General features: G+C 37.6%; 1 protein-coding gene across 2 annotated transcripts in view; it reads right to left on the minus strand.

The window, feature by feature from the left end:
- necab2 (N-terminal EF-hand calcium binding protein 2) overlaps positions 1-17,290 on the minus strand; it is a 96,039-nt gene that overhangs the window by 56,323 nt on the left and 22,426 nt on the right. For both annotated transcript variants that reach the window (XM_055174725.2, XM_055174724.2), the window contains exon 3: positions 2,699-2,807. In XM_055174725.2, the coding sequence (XP_055030700.1) occupies positions 2,699-2,807 (109 nt within the window). The remainder of the gene's footprint in view (positions 1-2,698; positions 2,808-17,290) is intronic.

Raw genomic sequence — 17,290 nt, forward strand, 5'->3', positions numbered from 1 at the left:
GTTTGTGAATGTAATCTGAAATGTTTCGTTTGCGTTTTCTTTTCGTCTGATCTCAGTGTAATGCCTGATCATATGCTGTTCATAAGTGAGCTTCGCTTACGAGGGATTTTATACAAGGGTGTACTTTTATTCAGCCAATCTAGTGTTTTTGTTTTTTTTGCAGGTGTTTGTTTTATTTAGCCTATTTCCACAGAGCTGAAGTCTGATTTTATTCTGTTTTTTTCTTTAAATCTTGAAATTCTGTTATAATCATAATATATAAATGACAGACAATTTGAATCTAAAAATATTTATAAAGCAAAAAAGGTATTGCATCTTTGATCATTGTGCTTAAAGGAATAGTCTACTCATTTTCAATATTAAAATATGTTATTACCTTAACTAAGAATTGTTGATACATCCCTCTATCATCTGTGTGCGTGCACGTAAGCGCTGGAGCGCGCTGCGACGCTTCGATAGCATTTAGCTTAGCCCCATTCATTCAATGCCACCATCCAGAGACAAAGTCAGAAGCGACCAAACACATCAACGTTTTTCCCATCCAAGACGAGCAGCCACACGAGCACGCTCGGTGGCACAAAACAAAACGCAGCGCTTTTCCAAGCGGACCCAAAAGAGGAACTATATTTCATGGCGTAATAGCACTTTTGGGAGTACTTCGACTCGCCTGAAAAGTCCGCTCCCCTTCTCCCTCTCATAATGGGAGAGGGAGGGTGTTACTGCGCCGAGTCGAAGTACTCCCATAAGTGCTATTACGCCATACAATATAGTTCATCCTCTAAATCCGCTCAGAAAAGCGCCACGCTCCATTCCGTACCACCAAACTTGCTCGTACAACCACTCGTCTCAAATAGGAAAAACCTTGATGTGTTTCGTCACTTCTAACTTAATCTCTAAATGGTACCATTGAATGAATGGGGCTAAGCTAAATGCTATCAAAGCGTCGCAGCGCGCTCCAGCGCTTACGTGCACGCACACAGATGATAGAGGGATGTATCAACAATTCTTAGGTAAGGTAATAACATATTTTAATATTGAAAATGAGTAGACTATTCCTTTAAGATGCAGTTGTTGCCTCTAATTTGCTACAGATATTTGCTACATGACCTGTTAAAGCAGACATCCCAACCTGCAAAAAGTCATTTCAGGGAGGTATCCCGAAGCCCCCCCCCCAAAAAAATAAAATAACGGAGGACAAGTATATGACATTTCAAGATATAAAAGCATAATATTAATTTCTAGAGACCTATGCAATTATTGGTAACACTTTACTAGGTCTCATTTGTTAACATTAGTTACTGTGTTAACTAACATGAACTAACCATGAGCAGTACATTTGTTACTGTATTTGCTAAACTTTGTTAACGTTAGTTAATAAAAATACAGCTGTTCATGGTTTGTTCGTGTTAGTTCACAGTGCATCAACTAATGTTAACAAGATTTGAATAATGTATTAGTAAATGTTTAAATTAACATTAACAAAGATAAAAAATGCTTTATAAATGCAGTTCATTATTATACGTTAACTAATGTAGTAAACTAATGTTAGCTAATGAACCTTATTTTAAAGTGTTACCCAATTATTTGTTAATTATTTTACAATATGTAGATTACTTTTACTATTTATATAAGCTGTTTAACATATTTATATAAACTGTTTTATTTATATTCTATTGCAACTTTAAACAGGTCTAGGAGTTTGTTGTTTTCATGTAGCCTTGGCAACTAGTAGCCAGCCTGAAAAATATGCACATGATATTAAACTTGTTGAACTCAGACCTCAATGTCAGTTCGGGAGAAGAGATAAAAGCCCGCCCAAACTGACAATTGATTGGTTGATTTACCGGAGCAGGCCAATCAGGATGCTCTCTGTCTTACATGTGCTTAATGAGGCACACTAGCACACACACGCAAGGTCTCCCCCTCCCTCTCTGCCGTGTGCATGCTACTCTTTCTTGCTCGCTCTAGATTCCGGGAGATTTTTACTAATTTGCGGGCATCAGGGAGCCGCTATCAAAATGCGGGAGACTCCCGGAACTTCCGGGAGACTTGGGATGTCTGTTAAAGGGACAGTTCACCTTAAAATGAAAATTCTGTCATAATTTTCTCATCCTCATTTTGTTCTAAACCTCTATGAATATATTTTTTTGATTAACACAAAATAAGATATTTTGAGAAATGATGATAAACACACAGCATATAGTGTCCATTGACTTCCATAGTAGGAATAAAAAAATATTATGAAATATAATGGGTACCGTCAACTGTGTGCTTACCATCATTTATCAAAATATTTTCTTTATTATTCATCACAATACTTCCAAAATATTTTTTCCTACTATGGAGGTCAATGGTCACTAGGTTTGGAACAAGATGAGTGATGACAGAATTTTCATTTTAAGGTGAACTATCCCTTTAAGAAGCAAATAAATATATTGTTATTATTTATGTAGTCCTTCATTCTTTCTATAAATTTTCTTTTTCTGTTGTGGATGTCAGTATCAGAATTGGCCCATTTGCTTGTAAAAATGCAATGGAATTGGCCGTGAAAAATCATGATTGTGCATCACTAAATCAATGGTTTCAAAATAACCCCACATTTACCACCTGTCCATGTCACATTGTTTAATCTAAACCATCCAGTACTGATCTGAAGCCTGGTCACTGAACGTGTTTTCAGCGCTGTGTCGGAAATCACCTGGTGTTATCGGAGTCAATGGTGTGAAACAGTTTCTCCAGCTCCTCTTCATTCAGAGTCCCATCGGAAAAGAAAGCCTGGAACTCATCGAGGGAGAGCTTCCCATCATCTGCAGGAGAAAACAGATGAGATTTTAACTGCACGCCTAATTTAAACCCAACACTACAGCTGCGTTAACTACATCTTAATAGGTAGAGTAAACACACTGTCATTACTGACAACATTACAAGTGCAACCATTATTCTTGGTAAAAAGTCTATGGGATTAAGAGCATCAATGTTTGATGATTTCAATCATTAATTTCACTTTAATTTCAATCTACATGACTTTGCCTAAGTCAATATAAAAAATATCAAGGTTGTATTATCACAAAATATAAATGCAATAAACATTACGTAGGATGATTTTATGTAAAAAAAGCAAAATGACATTAGCGTTTATTTTACAGGCCAGGTCACAGCTGATATATAGTTTGCAAGATCAATGTGTGCAAACTGGATAGCTGTGGAGACATCTAGAAAGTATTGCATTTTCTTTCTTTTTGGTGGGGTCGAAAAAAGGGGGTTGTAGCAGCTGGAGTCTCAGATGTACTAAGAGCTGTCAGAAATTAAATATTCATCACCCTGAATTTGCCCTTGAAAGTAGCCTTGTGCTTATTGGGCAAACTGAGGCAGAAATACAATACAAGTTAGTTTAATGCTTTTAGTAAACAAGAACCACTGCTGGTTTGTTGCATTTTTATACACAGTACACTTCCAAGACACCAACAGTACACAAACAAACATACTTATACATTAGATTAACCATTTTGCTCTTCATAGAAACATTACCATGCATGCCCTACAACACCATATCTTTACCTTTGTGTTATTGCTGTGATTTTGCTTTCTGTACCCAATAATGTTCTCATTTAGTTTCTCTGTCTCCATCATTTGCTCCAGAGATCAACTAAACCAGGCTAGGAGCAAAAAGGGTAAATGGAAAAGACATTTTCACAAATCAAAAGTAGGTCTTTGTCTCAGCTTTGATATAAAGGGTATGTCTTCGTCTTTTCACATCTCTGCAGTATGTGAGGCTGGGGAGTGCAGGGAACCCAGCCTTTAATTAGGCACTGACCCACTTTTCTATTTGCCTCCTCTGAAAGGAGTGCTTGCTCAGGAATCAAACACTTCAAGAGTTTCTCATCCACTTCCATTATTTTGTTTTGGTGACTTATTTCGAATAATATATACGAATAATATATATTTATGATTTTATAAACTTTTGTGTTTTGTGAAATGAATCTTAGGCAATCCCGAACGATAATTAGGGTAAAAATAATCAATGATGCTTCTTGGAGTGCTATTTAAAGGAGTCAAATGATCAGTTTTCTTTTGTCTTAAAGGGGATATTTCACAAGACTTTAAGATGTAAAATAAATCTTCTCCCCCAGAATACATATGCGAAGTTTTAGCTCAAAATACCATATAGATAATTTATTGTAACATGTTAAAATTTCCACTTTATAGGTGTGAGCAAAAATGTGCCGTATTTGGGTGTCCTTTAAAATGCAAATGAGCTGATGAAATGCGAACACTGATCGTAATAATGGTGATTTGTTGAAATTGAAACTCAATTGTATGGTAAATCATTTTTTCTCTCTATGAAAGTGCTGTGGTTGGATAGTGCAGATTAAGGGTGCACTCAATAGTGCACTCAATCCTGCTATGCTCGAGAACTACAGACCAGTTTCTCTTCTTCCCTTCATTGCCAAGACTCTTGAACGCGTGGTGTTCAACCAGCTCTCCTCTTTCTTTACACAAAAAAACCTCCTGGATAGCAATCAGTCTGGTTTCAAAAGCGGTCACTCCACTGAGACTGCGCTAGTCTCAGTCATTGAAGCCCTAAGGCAAGCAAGGGCAGCCTCCAAATCATCTGTGCTGATCTTAGTGGATCTATCTGCCTCTTTTGACACGGTCAATTACCACATCCTGACCACTCTGACACAGCGCTTTTATGATTTAAGTCGTACCTCTCAGGTAGGTCATTTCGGGTATCCTGGAGAGGTGACGTCTCCGAACCCCAAGGTCTCGATACCGGGGTGCCTCAAGGCTCTGTGCTGGGACCACTGCTCTTTTCGATATACATTACATCCCTGGGCTTTGTCATTCAAGAACATGGCTTTTCCTAACACTGCTATGCAGACGACACTCAACTCCACTTATTGTTTCACCCTGATGATCCCACGGTTTCTGCCCGCATCTTGGCATGCCTGAGGGACATCTCACTCTGGATAAAGGATCACCATCTCCAGCTTAACCTTGCGAAGACGGAACTGCTTGTCATATCACCTGAACCAAAGATTCAGCACAACTTTTCCATTCAGCTAGGTTCCTCGACCAGAACGCCCAAAAACCTGGGAGTTGTCATTGATGATCAGCTTAGCTTCATGGAGCATGTTGCTAGCACCGCTCGCTCTTGTAGATTCATCCTCTACAATATAAGGAAAATTAGACCTTTCCTAAATGAGCACGCTAAGTAGGTCCTAGTCCAAGCTCTTGTCCTGTCCAGGCTGGACTACTGCAATGCGCTACTGGCTGGGCTTCCAGCCTGCACGACCAAACCCCTACAGATGATTCAGAACGCAGCGGCAAGAGTGGTCTTCAATGAGCCAAAGAGGGCGAACGTCACTCCAAGTTACACTGGCTTCCTACAGCAGCTCGCATCAAATTTAAGGCTCTGCTCCTGGCCTTTAAAACCACCACTGGGTCAGCACCCCCTTAACTTCACCTACTTATAGCGCCTTATGTACCTTCTCGATCCCTGCGCTCTGCCACCGAGCGACGGCTTGTGGTGCCATCTCAAAAAGGAAATAAAAAAACATTAGCGCGTATCTTCTCAGGAGCTGTTCCACAACTGTGGAATGATCTCCCGGTCGTGACATGATCTGCTGACTCTGTAGCTGTCTTTAAGAATCGGCTAAAAACCCATCTCTTCCACCATTACCTCACTTCCTAATATTATCAGATTTACTACCTTTCTCTATTTTCCTTTCTCTTTATATGTACATTTAAAAAAAAATTATAATAATAAATAAAATTTACTAACCAACCCTTGTCTATGTATATTGTGTTGGACTTGATGAGACTATTTTTAGTGCACTTATGTATTGCTGTTCTTTGGTTCCTATAATTGCTTCTATTATTTACCTCACTTGTAAGTCGCTTTGGACAAAAGCGTCTGCTAAATGACTAAATGTAAATGTAAGGGGCGGTATTATCATAATAATTCTGATTCTGACATCACAAGGGGAGCCAAACTTACAATGACCCATATTTTCACATGTTTGCAGAGAATGGTTTACCAAAACTAAGTTACTGGGTTGTTTTTATTCACATTTTCTTGATAGAAGCACTGGGGACCCAATTATAGCACTTAAACATGGAAAAAGTCTGATTTTCATTGTACGAAAAGCTTTGTACAAATTGACGTGGTTCAGAAAGGCGGGGCAACAATAATCTAGGGTATGTGGAAAATAATGTGATTAAATCTCATACATACTGATTAAAATTTAGTTTGAATATCGCTTTGGATAAAAGCATTTGCCAAATGCATAAATGTAAATGTAAAAACATGTATCTTCAATGGGACGCTATAGCCAGTCGAATACTACTCACTTATTCACAATTATTGGAAGTTTTTCCTCAAAGAAAAAAGACTGTAATTATAAACAGTTTTTTACTTTTATCCACATAGTTTTTGTTACATTTGCTTCGGTGTGACGCTGCATCCCTGGCGCTTTTCCATTGCATAGTCCACCGCGGTTTGGTTTAGTTTAGTTTGGGTTGGGTCAGCTTACTTTTGGGAGCTTTTCCATTGCTTGCAATACGTAGTACCCAATACTTTTTTCGTACCACCTTGCATAAGTGTCAGTATGCAAGCAACTCCAATAACATCAGCGCAACTTAAACAACAAAACTACTGAGTGCACTTATAAAAAAAGAGCGAACAGTCCTGTTGTGCAATTACCTCAAAATTGCTGTGCTTTCTGAAACGGCAGGTGGGCTACTGTAATGCTGCTTGATGGACATAAATGGTTTACCTTTCAAGATAATCTTGTCTTTCAGTAGGATCTGAAAGTGCAGGGTCTCATTTGGTCATAAAAGCATCAAACAGACAGCTCAGATGTATCCATCTTGAGAAATGGATAAAGCTCCGTTTAGCCGTTCAGTGGGGCTTTGGAGGTGGAAATGGACCAAGGGGTGAAGTTTGGCTAATGCGTGCAAGTCGGTAGGAGCCTGCAGGGATCAGACATTGACTTCGACTTTTCTGCTTCCCCTGAAACAGAAGCAATTAGCACTTTTCACACTCAATAGCCCTTGTACATCTTTGCACCTTCTAACAAACGGATGTCTCGTCCGATCTCCCATTTCTCTCGTACGGCATTTCGGGGACAACTGGGGTGCATGTTGCCATGGTAACCACAAGAACAAGAGCAGACCTTTGGGATCTGAGACATCTTAATCTTACGCACACTTGCGCTTTCATTCTGTTCTTCTGTCTTTCTCTTCCCCCCATCTGTCCATCTGTTATGTGTGCTGAACAACTGAAATTGGTACTTGGCCAGTGTACATTCAACTTTTACTTGATATAAAGGCATTAGGATTTGGATTTTCATTACACAATCAACAAAAAAAAATCAATACCTCAGACTGAAAATGTTACTCTGATAACCCATTAAACCCATGGCTTCTTGCGCTGCTAACACAATGCTCAACCAAATGGGCTTCCCTAGTTTATATTACTTCAAAATTACAAACTAGAATAGTACAATAATAGTTGTATTTTTGAGAAAACTGTCTAGGAAAGCATTTTTCAGAATATTTTTCAACCTCTTACAATATGAACAAGGACCCTTGTCATATTAAGTATTGATAATGGAGGTTATCTAAATGTTTCAGCAAAGATTTAAGATAAATCTGTCTAAATCAGTTTAATCTATTTGAAATATACTGTCTATACTACATCAGTAACTAAATCGAAAGTCCCACATTCCCACTGGCCCATCCCATAGACCGCAGACTGACAGTAATGATGGATGAACAGTAAAAGTACGTTTCACATGCCTGTCAGCTTCCCTCCCACTGTGACATTGATCAGTACAGAAAAAAGCCCTACCTGCACGTCTCACTGTAAGTCTGCCTGTCACACCATTACTTCATTTATCAATCTTCAAATCGCCCGTATCACTATCTGTCTTTGTGAAACATCAAGAATGCTGGCAATCAGCAGGGATTTGATTGTGCCATATGTCCAAACCGTGTGACTGTGGCATGGGAAGACCCATCGGCACATGCTAAACATTTACCCAGCTCATCCTCCTACCTCCATATGTCTCCAGCATAGACTTGATTTACTAACAGTCTAACTCGACTGTGCACAGCGAGCCAAATTAGAAATAGTCGTGACTGAGACGAAATATTCAGGCTCACTGAATTCTCACAGAAATGGCAATATCTACTGGGATGCATTTCTGTTTTTTGGCCACTAAAAAGAACCAATCTCACTCTGCAAGCACAATTAACTTTGCATGAGCAAAATGTGGACATTTAAATTATAGCAATTAATTTATGGCTTATATTTTGTACTGACCAGGCACAGTGCAAGTTTCCAAATACAGAGATTTTTACAAGAAAAAACTGATGGGAGATTGGATCAGGCAATTAGACGGCATTTGATGTTCATTGCACAGTTATGAGAATGGGATTTTGGGCCAGCCAGATGTCAGAATGGTCTACCCTGCCAAACAGTGCAGAAAGAAGAATCTAGTTATTGTCAAAATGTTGTTTGGCTTTTCTCGTGGTTCCGGCTACACTCGTTTCAACCCATGGTTGTGTTAAATATGGACATTTTTTAGATTAATGGTTAGACCATGGGTCTCCAACCTTTTTGTGAGCAAGGGCTACCACAGAATAAAACAATCTGGAGGGCTACTTTCTGATATTTATCTACTCAAAACGTTTTTTGTTTCATCATTGTTTAAAATGCTAACATACATAAAAGAAGCCAAGCTAATATAAAAAAATACGCAATAAAAAATATTACAATTGAGACTATTTATAGAATGTGCTTTAGCGGGCACCTCACAGACTCTGCGCGTGGGCACCATGTTGGGGACCACTGGGTTAGACCAATCGTAGGGTTTGTCCATATTTCACCCAGCCTTACCAACGCTATCTCACGAGAACTTGTAAATTTTTTACGAGTTGGCAAATTCATATGAATTATTACATTTGTAAGTTTTTGTACGATTTGCCTTGAAACCTTTGACGTTGGGGTTAGGTGCGGGGTTAGGGTTTCATTGGTGGGTTTTTTCATGAGAATCGTACGTTTTTGCCAGATTAACTTCGTATGAATTTATACGAATTAGCCAACTCGTAAAATATGTACGAATTCTCATGAGATCAGGCTAGCCATATAGACCCTTTGAGAAAAGACACCTTTGTACATAAAGAGTGATATAAGTAAGTAATAATTGACAACGGGCCAAAATAATGCACACCCAAGGTGCAATACACCGCAGGTGTACATTATTTTCAAATAATTCAAAGGACCAAAGTCAATTATTCCTCTTATACCACGGTTACCACAAAGTAACATTGCTCTGGTGCCTATCTTTTAGACATTTGACAAGTTAGGTGTGCGGTTATCAGAAATGCATACCCACGGAACATTTCTCAGCCAATCAAAATACAGCATTGAACAAACCCGTTGAATGCTTGAATCTGATTGGCTGATGAACATAGTTACAGGCAGCTCTCTTGACCGCATTACAGTTCCATATCACTTCGCTAGTTAACTTTAATAACGGACTATCAAAAACAACATGACAGATGATTTTCCGAGGCAATAACAGCGCTGTTGTTTAGAGACGCACAGAGCATTAACACAATCTCTCTCCCTCTCTCTCTCTCTTGCTCGCTCACTCTCTCTCTTTCTTTCTCTCTCTGTCGCTCTCTTTCTAACAACTTCATTAATAACTGCTCAAGCCTCCATTGCCAGCTTTAAAATGACGTTTTGGAACAAGCAAAAGAGCCGTTGGATGAGACGCGAAAGAAATAGTCCTACTCACAATAGCGATTTAAGTACAAAAACCAGATGAATCCCTTTAAATATATCATGTGATAGATGTCTTGAGGTGTGGTAACCGTAGTATAAGTGGAATAATTGACTCCGGCCATTGAATTATTGGAAAATAATGCACACCCGAGGTGTAACGCATGTGCATTATTTTTCTAATAATTCAACGGCTCGTCGTCAATTATTGCTTACTTATGATACAGTGGTTGCGACACATTAATTGCGATACGTTACGATACTGTAGGCTTGGTGATGTTTTGGGATATTTTCAAATTTAGGAATATAATATGTAAGATATGTAAATGGACTGCATTTATATCGTGCTTTTAACAGACCTATGGCCATCCAAAGCACTTTACAAGTTGTCTCATATTCACTCACTCATTCATACACTGACGGTGGTGTCAGCCATGCAAAGCGCCATCCAGCTCTTCAGGAGCAGCTGGGGTTAGGTATCTTGCTCAAGTACACCTCGACACTTGGTCAGGGGACACAGGGATTGAACCACTAACCTTCCGGTTTGTAGGCAACCTACTTAACATAAACTTTTACATTGATGCATTTTCATTTGTCCAGACGATTTTATCCAAAGCAACTTATAGTGCTATACAAAGTATACATTTGAACCCATGACCTTTTGGGCTGCTGATGCAATGGACTACAGTACCAATGAGCCACATTTAGATTGTGAATCCCAATTTTTATGTGGTCTCAGACTTTAAGACAATAATCTTCCTCCTGTACGTTTAAGTTCTACTGTATTTTTTTTAAACTCAGACATCTAGGCTTGTTACCCACAACCCATTCTGTCTTTCTGGAAAATATGAGAAACAACCATGAGAGAACCGAATCTGAATCTGATTGAATCCTAATCCCAATCACCAGTGACAGAATCAATTAATGCTTCATCTAACAAATCTGATTCAATCACAGTTCATTCAAACGAGTCATTAACCTCAACTGCATGAGTGGGCATTACACATAAAAATCCTATTAGAGTGACCCAACCACCAGAAAAGTGCATTAGCACAGAAGAGCGCTAGAGCAAATCTTTATCTCATGCTGACAAGCATGCAGCTCTGCACCGACCCAATCACTTCCAAAAAAAAGTAACACTTTTTATGAGAAAGTCAAAATGTATTTGTAATAATTTTTTATGCATCTGGCACACAAATTGCCAAATGCTATCCCGGTTTGATCAGCTGGTCAGATTTTTGTTTGTGGCACCTGTAAAAGCAATAAACTGGATGTCAATGAGCAGAACTAGATTAAATTTATTCACAGAGTTGAAGTAGAAATGAAATAGATGTCTGCAAGTAGTGTGAGGGAGTGTGTGTGTTTTGGGCCAAGGGAAATGGGTGGGGCTTCTTTTAGCACTGCACCATTCAAAGCAGAGCTATCAGTCAAGGATGAAGAGTCTGCCAGGCGACTAATGTAAGTTCACCCTGTTTTGTGGTCAATAAAGTCTTTGAATCCAATCTCTAATGTAATGCAGACTACAGTATAATGAAAATGTACTGTAGCTGAATGCTGCAGTCTGATAATTGTTAAGAGAGAAGATTCACAACTACAACTGCCAGAAAAATAGCTGACGGACCATATCAAATAAAATTACTTGATATGCATTAGTTCATATGGATCTATATACTGATAAAGTGATATGTACCATGTAGTGTTATCTTTAGAGAAATTTATGGTATTTTTTTAAAATAATGGAGTCTATGAATCGCCAAATCTTCTGCAAATGAATATTGTTCAATACCCTAATCGTTTCTGGTTTCCAAGCAACCGGCTTGCATTGGCGCATTATTATAGATCTGTGATTACAGGAATGAATTATCGACAATTTACATGGGCAAAATCTGAATCTTTGACAAAATGTAACATCTTCATTGCATAAAGATGTGGCACTGGCAATCACCCATCTTACTGATTCTGTAAACAAACCACTGTATGTGTATTTAACAGTGGGAAAAGGCCCAAAAAAAGACTTAGCATTAGGATAAAAGTCTTTTTGTGTATCTGTTCTAAAAGCTTCAATGGAGAAAATGGTTGAGAGATTAAATTTATCTACTGTAATTACTTTTGAGATCTCTTCTATTCCACATTTTGTAAGAGAAGACGACAATGTTAAAAGGAGGAATTTTCTACTACATTAGAGAAAATATCTCTTTACAAATACAGCACTACTGTTACTGATTCTATGAAGTTTTGAAAGTCCTCTCAAAAACATAATAGCATCTTATCTCTTCCCCACTAACAGAGTCTTTATACTCTTGAAATGAATTTTGTAGTCATGTACATATTTTATGCTGTTTTTATGCAGAGAAAAGATGAGAGGGGAGAGAAGAAAGTAGAAGATGAGAGAAGAGGGGGGCTCTTCACACGCCCACATTTTAAGAACTGTGGCACTCAAGCAGGTCTGCTTTTATTTCCGCAGGGGATTAGAAATTCTCAATTAATTTTCTCTCTTTTACGCTTCAAGGGACTGAAGACAAAAATCAACTGCTTTGGGCGGGAGCATAAGAAGAACTATTTGTCTTTTATTATAAAGACGTTTAACATAATTGAACACTTCTGGGTCAGCTGACTTTGGTCCTCAGAGAACCAGTGGAAGAGATGAAGACAGGGATGTGACCCTATATTGGGTTTCCATTTGATTAAAGCCTACAGGCATCTGAGGAAACAAGCTTAGGGAGATGATGAGGATGCCACCATGGCAACATCAGGAGCCAAAGGCCTAATGGGATAGAGGGATCGCAGTTTGCTGTAACCATGGGTAACTGGCTGCTGGGGGTTGGGAGGGAAACGCATTATATATTGCAAAGCACCCCTGCTGATTTCTGCTAAATGTGCCTCTAGGAGCTGAATAATAGCATTGATTTTCAGACTTTAGATGTGGGGAGGATTCAGGTGAACTGGGTCACAATATGATGGCTGTGAATAATCCCCCTATACAGAACACGGTCAAAATTAGAGTTTTGAGAGTTTGATAACACCAACTGTCCCATCACTCATCATCACTAGAAGGTAAGAGTTAGAAATCTTTACAGAATATCAAGCTTTATGTTCTCAAACCTCCCCCCCAATTAGTGTAAAAAAATGGCTTAAAAACTACTGATTCATTCTGGGACTACTCATGACAAATTTTTCTCATCTTTTTAATCAGTTATTGGGCCCTATTTTAACGATCTAAGCTCATTGTCTAAAGCGCACAACCACTTTTGCTAATTTAACAACGGGAAAAATGGTTTGTGCGCCAAGCGCATGGTCGAAAAGGGTTGGTCCTATTTTTTTAAGTAGTAATGGGAGTATTTTGGGCGTAACGTGCAATAAACCAATGAGAGTCTCAGCTCTCATCTCCTTTAAAAACAAGTTGCGCTGGCACTATGTCTAATCCCTATCTAGATGACGGACTTTGTAAACGGAAAAACTAAGCAGAGGAAGAAGATCCCCAGTTGAAGATTAATGTTAAATAATTGTGTTGTTTTTCACTTGTATTGAAATTGTTAATTTTTTATTAAAACGTTTAAAGCCCGTTTTCTTTTAGTCTTGTAAGTAAAAATAGCAGGCTTTTAATTGCTTTAAATGTATGGCTATCCAAAATCATCAAAAAATTATTTACAACTATCTAAGAAAAGGTTTGTACTCTAAAAATACTTTACAGGAGATAAAGAATTTACAAACGGCGCACGTTTCAGCACTTGGACAGCGTCACAAGTTTTTTTTAAGCATTACTTAAAAATGTTTCTCATCTCACCATATCCGCAGGTACAGAGTCATCATATACAATAAATCCGCGTGGTAGCATTAAAAAAAACATTTTAAAAACAGATGCATTTGTGCAAAGCATTTATTTACTTACCAGGCTGCAGGTGAAGCAGCTCTTTGCGCCTTCTAACGTCTCATAATTAGTCCTCATTTATGTCCAAGAGACTCAATAATAATCTTACACATTCAATTCTTTAATCTTTCATATTTAAAAATGTTTTTGTGCTGCTGCGCATTCATGTGTGTGATAAGCAAACCCGCGTTGTCGTCCCGTTTATAGGCGCATATTACTAATGCGATCTTTAAATAACAAAAAAACATATTGCGCCATTGACTTTAGACCAGGTTTTTGTTGGTCAATGGCGTAGTCTATTTAAGTTGCCTCAAATAGCAACGCGCCAACAATGCGCCGGAACACACCTCGTTTTCAGACCAAAACGCCCATGGGCGCAAAAGGGGGCGCAAATGCATTTGCTATTTAAAGAATGTGGCGCTAAATGTGAAAATGAAAATTGCGCAGAGTGGAAACTAGCAAAAGACACTTGCGTTGCGCATTGCGCTGCATTGCGCCGGGTGTAAGATAGAGCCCATTGACTTATAGGTTGATTTACAGAGGAAAGTTGCAGCTTTAGCCCTACATTCTGCTGTGACTATCCTGACACAATACTGTGGATTTACAACACAATACTGTCGTGGCTGCAATGTCAATTATATGATATAACCAGAGTACTCTTTAGCAGCTTTAGCCCAAGGTTTGCCTATAGGTTTGCCTATACTACAGCCTTTGACTATGAAACATTGCATGCATAAATTGATCAAAAAGATAAAACTTAGATTAGAAAACAGATTTTACTGAATGCTTATGACTAAAGTGTTTAAAGTTCTGAATAAAAGCTGGTCTATTTAATGCCACATACACATGACATGCAAACTAAACACACAATACACATGAAAACCATGCTAACATAAAAAGAAAGTATTTACAGATAGACATTAAAAATTACAAGTTTACTAAATGCACATTTAGCCAGACAGTTTACAATATGATTGTCCCGCATCACTAAAAGAGCAAGGATAGGGCACAAATTTGCATATGCCCACACTGAAAAAAAATTATTCATTTAATTTACTCAATTTTTTAAGGTAAGTGGTTGCGATCAATATATTTAAGCTACATTTAAACAAAAGTTTTTTATATATACTTTTTCAAATTTTTTATTTAAATGTAGCTTAAATAAATTGATTGCAACCACTTGAAAAAATAAGTAAATTTAATGAATCCTTTTTTCAGTGCATATGCAAAGACCCCCAAAATGATAGTTGTTCCCAAAAACTACCAGTGAATTGTTCCCATTACCTGTGCCAAATTTACTTCCTACCAACTGAGACCATTCAACATTTATTCACAGATCAATACGTAAGGGATAATTTATAGGCAGCTGAAGGGGCTTATTTCGAGATAACAATCGGCTGCCTGTACATAATCCCTTCACTGTAAAATATGTCGTAGAAATTCAAGTGTACTGGCAGCTGTTTGCCAGTAACTTAATGTAGATTTAAATGTATGTTATTTACTGGCAACAGTTTCTTTAAAGTTAAATTAACATTAAACATTAACAAATCTTGGTTTTTACAGAATAAAAGCATTCTGGGAACCAAAATGAAGGAAAAAACAGACAAAAAGGTTGATGACGATTTCTGGTTCCCAGAATGCTTTGCATGAGGCTGTTATTCATAGCTTTTTTCTGTAAAGACTTGTTAATGTTTAATGTTCATTTAACTTTAAACAAACTGTAGCCAGTAAAGAACATAAATTTAATTAATTTGTAAATATAATGTCATACATATTATTAAAATACATATTTATATTTCATTTTTGTGTAATATTAAACTGTATCTGTCAAAATGATTTGCAGCATCCGGGTTACCGTGTGTTAGTTTTTAAGTGGTTGTTATCTGGGAATAACAACCTTGCAATTGTCACGACCGGCAATTGTCACGACCGGCCAATTAGAATCAAGCATTGCAATGAGCCGTGTAATAAGATGCTAGATGTTTTATGGCATTACTGCAATGAGCTTCATTATACAAACAGTGTATTTATATAGCTTCTATTTACAGTATATACAAAGGTGTGCATGTAATCATAATCATGCAAGTAGTTCATCTATAGATGCTTGACATTATGTAGGAAATAAAAGATGTGATGAGTACTGATTATAAGATGCCATTTACATCATCATTTTACACATCTTGAAGGTTCTCCACAAACGGGGAGAGAAAGGTCACCCTTGATTCTAGTAGATGTGTCCATCAGTAGTTTTGAATTGCATTCAGTTTATGAAAGTCAGAGGTGCGGTCCTTGTTGAAAGACTTTTTAACAGAAAGGTCAGGTCGATGATTCAGTCCACATTTTACACTTTACTCATGGGAGTCATGTAGACCAGAAAGCGGTTTATGTGATGCTGAAAATAGCACCGTGAAGCTCCACGTACAAGGAAATTATCTTCAATTGGTCTATAGGTTGCTACTGTGAGATAGTGAGCGAATCGAGTCAGTCATTCAAAACTGCAGCCCTCTAGGGTGCGGTGTTACACCCTGTTGCACTATGAACACACGCATGAATGCATGGCACATGATTCGCTAACGTATTGAACCTTGTGTATGAGAGAGAGAAAGAGAGATAAAGCTATGTGCAAGCTTGACATGATTGCGGGGTGAATCCAACGCAATAAAACCAAGCTGCAGGTAAATTTGAAGAAAACCTGCAGCCAAATGTCAACTTACAAGGGTGATTCTTACGACTTAAAAGGTGTCCAGCATCAGATTTTTTTAAAAAGCCATTGAAGCCAATTTTTTTGCACATATAAGATAAAGGTCTGAACTTACTATAACCATTATTTTTAGAGGATTTAAAAAATATTTCCTATAGAATTATTTAAATTTTTTAGATCATTATAAAAAAATGATCATTACCGCAACATGATATTACATTAAATATATGCATTTACAAACTCATGTTTCGGTAATGAGAACTAAAAAGTTGTCTAGGTACTATGACAAACAAAATTACAACTTTTATCTGGAAAAAAATAAGAACTGCTTACCTGGTAGCCATCTTGAGTGTCACAGTCAATTATGTCCCTTCCAACTATTTTTTTTTGAAAATGTTATTTCCTTGAGTACTTAAACAATAATTGAAAATTGTTGCGGAGGATGAGAAAAATTTTCTTGGACACATTTATATTCCTTATTATTGTCTCTACATTTACCAATGATCACCAAATACAACATGTTTCTTTTCTGTAAATGTTTATAGTATAACATGCACTGAAGCTTTTTATTTTTTTAATTTTTTAATTATACATTTCCATGTCAAAGCAGCAAAATCCAGTCATGCACACATTGCGGTAATGAAAAAAAAATGGTTTGTATGATGTCATTTGAAATCATGTGCAAAATAGTACATGAAGAGATGTTTGAAACTGTGTGCTTCTTATTTTGATACTCTTACTTTGCATTTACGTTTTTTATCAAAATGTTTCATGACACCTCATGAGTCTAATTTCGCGAGAATCACCCACCCGTAGACATCTCCAAGGAAATTTACCCCAAGATCCATCTTAAAACAGACGCCAATCAAACCGCGAAAACCCCAACCACTTCAATAATCATTCTTTTATGATTTACATTGTACAAGTC

The sequence above is a fragment of the Misgurnus anguillicaudatus genome, chromosome 15 (assembly GCF_027580225.2).
Source record: "Misgurnus anguillicaudatus chromosome 15, ASM2758022v2, whole genome shotgun sequence".
Taxonomy (NCBI): Eukaryota; Metazoa; Chordata; class Actinopteri; order Cypriniformes; family Cobitidae; genus Misgurnus; species Misgurnus anguillicaudatus.